The following is a 5,963-nucleotide window of genomic DNA, read 5'->3' on the forward strand; positions in this document are numbered from 1 at the left end:
TAGTCTTGTAACAAGAAATTGTTTAGCTACGCTCTGTTACGCTTCCTTGCAGCGCCTTGCAACTGCGCATACGCGGGTTGCCGAATTTTCTGACTGTTTCTATTTATGTATATGTTTTCTGCTATATGTTTAATTCTTCTATGCTTTACAGAAATATAGTGGAGCTTCTAAGTGGCCATAAAAATGTTTTCATAAGTTCTACTTACTATGTATAGGGAACCATCCACTCAGCTCACATACACCTGCATTCATTTCAGTCAATTGTTTGGCACCAGAGCTACTTTTCCTCGGCCATATCAGGACTCTAGCTGTGTCTAAATCACTTTCAAAACAGCGCCCTCTAGTGACCATAATGTTATGTGCTATTGATTTTTTCAAGAAATAATCTATCACTTTATACATTTCCATTGCACTTGTGCTTATTTCAAAACAAAATCCTGGTATTGGGTAGTTTTGAGTGACCCAGATAGGGCCTTTGATGTTCTTGCATTTCTGTAAAAAATACAAAATTATGCTAGAATAGTCTATTTCTTTTCAGCTATTTGTTTGATGTGTTCACTCATGAATATACATAACTGTTTAATCCTAATTAGTGAAGTTAACTATGACTGTCTTTGGACTCTACAGTCATTATCTGCTTTCTCATATTTTCAAATTGTGAAATGATTTTTATATTTAATAAAGAACCTATATAATTTTGAAAAACAAAATATACTGTCTGCTACTTGCATTTGTAATGACGAGATAAATGTTAAGAACATACATGTTAAGAAATTACAGGTATTAAATTATTTCATCTTCTGTTGGTGTTTTATGTATAAAATACTTACCACTGCCTCCACTGGTAAATTCTGGCTCACAAAAAACAAATGGTAATGTAAATGATTAACTGATGCCATAGCGCATAAGCTGTTGAAGCCAATTCTTAAATCCCTACAAAGAGAATAATGCAGTGAGTAGTTAAATAATACCTAGACAAATTCATTAAGAAAGTGCTTATGTGTGCCTTTGTGTAATTAATGGAAAAACAAAGATTAACAAAGAATAGCTTTAACATAGGACAATCAAAATATATTCAGCCTTTATAATACTTACTATACTAATCACATTACACAATACACTGCAAAAGTATTAATTTCCAAATCTACTAATTACAAGGCAATATAAACATAAATTGAATAATGATAAATGAATAAGCAATATGAATGAAAATTTACCTGCCTACACTCACCGATCCCCAGCCATGGCATATAAATCTAGTATTAATTGAAGGCTTTCCGGAGTCACCATTTGGGGAAGCATCTTGTTCACAGATGGACACAGTAAAGAATGGTAATGATTTATTGGACTCACATTTACTAGTACTTTGTGGACATCATCAGCTGAAAAACAGTCAAAATCAGTTTTCAAGCTTTATTAATTATATTAGATTAGTAATGGGATACTTGCCATATAAGTAATAAAAAAAAGTGAATGAAATATACATTTTCCATCTCACCGCTTCCTTAGTTCAGTATTAGGTTAGCGGAAAAAAGGGATGCCTTCTATGCTATGGGGCAATATATTCTTAGTAGGCACAAAAGTTTAGTCACATAGTTGCAAATTTTAAAATGAAGAAGAAAAGGGATGCCCCAGAAATGTTAGGGCACCCAAATAATGAGTTTACCCCTGAATTCATATTTTCTTTTATTTAGAATTCAAACTTCAAAGCACCATTAACACAACCAGCACTACAAGTGTTTATGGATGACGGTGACCACTTAACAATTGGTGACTTCTTTGCTTGCTGTATCAATTTAATAAAAATTTAACTATTTTATCTATACATAAGTATGGCATTTACTAACTTTTGTTCTCCCTCCAAAACTGAATTATGACTTCCTCTGGTGTTGCTTTGCAGAAGTTAAATTTATTTTTATCAAATCCTTGGCAAACATCTTTTATCTCTTCTGGTGGTCTCCTCTTGGCATTTCTATAGGGATTATACTAAAATTCAATTAAGTTTAATTGAAATTATATGCTACTTAAGATTTAGCTACAAATTAAATAAAAATATATAATATAGTTTTTTTTTTTCTTCACCATGCACCTTTTTCAATATTTAATTTTTTTTGTATAACAAAGATTTAACAGGCAACTTACTTGCAATACATAGGGACCTTCAATCTTTTGCTTTAAATTGTCTACCTTATATCTAAATACTTCAGTTTTCACATGTATTTCATCCCAAATACCTCTAAGATGTCTTGCAAATGAAAAAGTTTGTGGGCTATGTTCATTTGATTTATCTTCAAACACAAACATATTTCTGTCTAGATGATGATATTTATAATAAATACTATTGTGGTTATAATACAGATATTTCTATAAAAAAGTAATTTCAAGGCCTACTTATTTTTAAGAACAATTTATTTTGTACCTATCTCCAGTATTTTATAGACAACAGTTAACTACTTAGGCATATTAGCAATTCTTCTTGTGCTTGAACAACTACTTCCTCCTGCTTCTGATCCTACTGGCCACACATTCTGCCTGTTTATGTATAGATGATCAAAGAGTATTATTAAACTACAGTTAATAGGTAAGTGCTACAAGTTAGAAAAATCCAGCAGTTTTTTTCTTTTTTGCCGATTTCTTCACAGTTCACACTTCACAGACCTGTTCTCAAAGCTCTAAAGTAAAGACGTAGGCCACAATCACTATACTTCGGCCGTTCAGAGAATGCATTCCTGACACCTATCAGTTAGTCACGACTAGTGATGGGCACAACATAACACTGAGTTCGTTACCGTTCCTCCAAAATGAACCGCCGCATTATTTTAAGACTATTTTCGTTTTAAATTGGCGGAATCATTTAAAATTTATATTTTCGTTATTTAAGTGGAAACCAAAAAAAAGGAATTCATATAATAAAATTGAATGAATAATTGAATGTGTTTTTTTTTTTTTTTATGTTACCGTCGGCAATGGAGCTGGTGGGACGCCTGATGGTTAGCGCTACCACCGCCCAACATTTGGAGAGGCATAAGGTCCATTGCAGACCTTACGCCTCTACAAATGGATTGCCGACTTTTTGGGAGGGGATTAAGAAAGGATTGGCGATAGGAATAAAGGAAAGGACTGGGAAGGGTAAGGAAAAGGATATGGGCCTCCGGCGCCCCCACTCACCGAACGAAACACAGCATAATGCTATTTCACGCCGGTCTTCTGTGGGGGTGTGGTACTTCCCCGGTGCGAGCTGGCCCAATGCGTGCCGAAGCGTGCTCGACTACCACATATAAGTATGTGTACAGAATATTAATCAGACTCCGATTCGCTTGAGGAGGTGGTGTCTTCATCATTATCTTCGCCTACATGTATAATTATATTATTATCAATAATAATTATATTTTTATATTTCATAAAAGTTATTTTATAGTCCATTATTTTCAAATTCTTAAAAAGTAAAACAAAACGTATTATTTTATATTATAAGTATAACTGTATAAGAACAGATAACGATACTTGCCTGTTATTTTTAGCACAGCACTACAAATATGAAGCGCTGACATAACCTTGTAATAGCGCAGTATAGATTTAGAAAAATATTGTTTACCAAGTTATTTGACACTCAGTTTGGCACAAAATTATAACATTCATTGATTATTGATATAATAATTTTTTTAATGCTCATCAATTGTTAAAACGGTAAACAACCAGCAAAAATATTTTTATTTTAACTGCAACGCCATTACAAAGTTACGTTGTCAGTTCATTCGCGATGTGTCAGGAACGCATTCTATGAACGGCCGAACTATACGGACATCTCACAGGGATCAGCTTTTTACGTATGACTTCCAAATAAAACATAATATATTAAACAAAAGTATTCTGTGGTGCGCACGACATGTGTATAATTGAAAAAGTGTATAATCTATGAACTATGATTTAATGATTATACTACTCCACAGATTAAGAACTAGTTACTACTCTTTGGATTTGATATAGTGCTGCCATTAAATTAGACCTACGGCAAAAATAGGAACTAAATTTGACATGAACGAATTGTTATAACTCTATTGTTTACATTAAAATTTTTCAAAACGATAGGTGGTGATCAGAAATATAGCTTTTGATCAAAGAAATAATGTATGTAATGTGTCCAAATTGAACAACACTATTTAGAAACTGTTTTAAATTTCGATGTTATAATCGAAATACAAGAAATTAAAAAGTATACAGTATGTTATCCGATTTCGCGAAAGAAAAAGTGTTTTGGACTAGAAAGATGAACGTAAATTTGGTAAAATTTATTCAAAGTAGGCCAAATATATGGAATCCGAAACATCCCAAGTATACCTCAAGTGATTTAAAAGATCAGACTTATGCAGAATTTGCGGCTAAGTATGGGGATGAATTCTCTGGACAAGCAGTGAAAGAGCGATGGACTAATATAAGATCTACATTTGCTAATTATTTAAGAAAAGTTAAAGCCAGTACAAACTCTCAGAGTGAAGTAAGCTGTATTATATTTGTTAATTTCCTTGAATAAAAAAAAACTATCTTGATAATAACAATACATACCAGTTACCATATTCAGATTGAAACATTATAATATCATATCATCTAGATTTAAATAGCTACACCCGAATAAAAATAACTTATATGCATAAATTTATTTTAATTGTACATTTGAATGAAGTATATGATACATTATTTTGTCTCTTGTTTTTAGCCATATAAAGTAAACTGGCATCTGTGGGAACCATGCCAATTTTTAGTTAGAGTAAATAGAAGTTTTAGAAATGGGGCAGGCCATGATGAAGAAAAAACATCAAGAAAAGTAAGTGTTAAACTTGATATAGTAACATTTATTTATTGAATAAAAGCCTATATATTTCGCGATTAACATCTGAGTTTTGAACATATTGTTACTCATGTGTTTTTGAAATATTATGATAGTGTATTAAGAATATTTTTCATATTAAGTTTCATATTCTTTATGAGGAATTCCATTAAAATTCCTTCAAATAATTGTTGCCATTTTCATTATAAGTAGTTCCTTAACGGAATAATGAGTAATATAAGCTTGCATACTATAGGTACATAGCCAATAAAACCAAGTTATTTATTTAGTATAATTTGATTTTAGAATACACCAGACATCGAGGATCATAACCAAGATTGGGCTAGTGACCATTCAGAAGACAGTTTTGCAAATTCTTCAAAACTCACTTGTATGGGTATAGCTGAAAATCTTTTATCAGTGTTTAAGGGTGTGCAAAATGATGTATTTGGTTTAGAGACTAGTAAAAATAGTAAAATAGGCAAAGCTGTGATGGAAAAATTAAGTCAAATGGACTCTTTAGAAGCGGCTAAGGTGTCAATGAAAGTTTTAGAAATACTTTGGATGTATGACGAAAACAACCCAATAAATCCTAATAATTTAAAGCCGGAACTCTTTTAAATTAGTAAACATAGTTAATAGTATCTTTTTAAATGTGGGTTGTGTTGTATTTATGATTTTTTTGTATGAATGTACCCCAAAATAAACAGTTATACAGTTAAATGTAAACTTTGTTTTCAAAGAAAATATTTATAGTGCAAATGCATTAGATGTGTTTAAAGTTTTTGTTTAACTCCCGACGCAAAAAATGTTATCTGGCTATGGCATCATAGCTCTGAAACAGATGCGTCGATTAAGATGTGATGTATTTAAAGGCGAGCTGTCTTTCAAATTGAATGCTTGCTGCGATTCTTAACTATATTTGATGAAATCGAAGATAACGGCGGCCACAATTTGCCTGTAAAGCTATTTTTAAACAATTCCTTCAATGTAGTAGAAGAAAATCGATTGCTGAGACGGAATCACGGGTGGCCGAGAGGTCGGGCCACGGTTCGGCGACTATCGTAGGTTCGAATACCGCCGCTTGATCGATTTTTTCTGTTATAAAAAAAAATCTCATTAATATTATACTATGTAT

The 5,963-nt window shown here is 32.2% G+C and overlaps 2 protein-coding genes across 3 annotated transcripts in view; one reads left to right on the top strand and one right to left on the bottom strand.

Annotated features, from left to right (window-relative positions):
- Nucleotides 1-2,699, bottom strand: part of LOC119837479 (GDP-D-glucose phosphorylase 1) — a 5,150-nt gene extending 2,451 nt beyond the window's left edge. The window contains exons 1-5 of one of the 2 annotated variants that reach the window (XM_038363072.1): nt 2,143-2,699; nt 1,848-1,986; nt 1,232-1,382; nt 831-933; nt 207-492 (exon numbers count right to left, since the gene is read on the bottom strand). In XM_038363072.1, coding sequence (XP_038219000.1) covers nt 207-492; nt 831-933; nt 1,232-1,382; nt 1,848-1,986; nt 2,143-2,304 — 841 coding nt within the window. In that variant the 5' untranslated portion in view covers nt 2,305-2,699. The remainder of the gene's footprint in view (nt 1-206; nt 493-830; nt 934-1,231; nt 1,383-1,847; nt 1,987-2,142) is intronic. The other variant, XM_038363073.1, reaches the window with a different exon arrangement.
- Nucleotides 2,700-3,985: 1,286 nt separating this feature from the next.
- Nucleotides 3,986-5,643, top strand: LOC119837441. The gene is made up of 3 exons (XM_038363020.1): nt 3,986-4,495; nt 4,715-4,822; nt 5,132-5,643. The coding sequence occupies exons 1-3, from the start codon at nt 4,223-4,225 to the stop codon at nt 5,444-5,446; spliced, it is 696 nt and encodes a 231-aa protein (XP_038218948.1). The 5' UTR covers nt 3,986-4,222; the 3' UTR covers nt 5,447-5,643.
- Nucleotides 5,644-5,963: the final 320 nt, after the last annotated feature.

This window comes from Zerene cesonia, chromosome 27 (genome assembly GCF_012273895.1).
Source record: "Zerene cesonia ecotype Mississippi chromosome 27, Zerene_cesonia_1.1, whole genome shotgun sequence".
Classification (NCBI taxonomy): Eukaryota; Metazoa; Arthropoda; class Insecta; order Lepidoptera; family Pieridae; genus Zerene; species Zerene cesonia.

Coding starts and splice junctions, on each gene's coding strand:
- LOC119837441 (XM_038363020.1), top strand. CDS start 4,223: ATGTTATCCGATTTCGCGAAAGAAAAAGTGTTTTGGACTAGAAAGATG. Junction 4,496..4,714: donor GTACAAACTCTCAGAGTGAA/GTAAGCTGTATT, acceptor TCTTGTTTTTAG/CCATATAAAGTAAACTGGCA. Junction 4,823..5,131: donor AAGAAAAAACATCAAGAAAA/GTAAGTGTTAAA, acceptor ATTTGATTTTAG/AATACACCAGACATCGAGGA.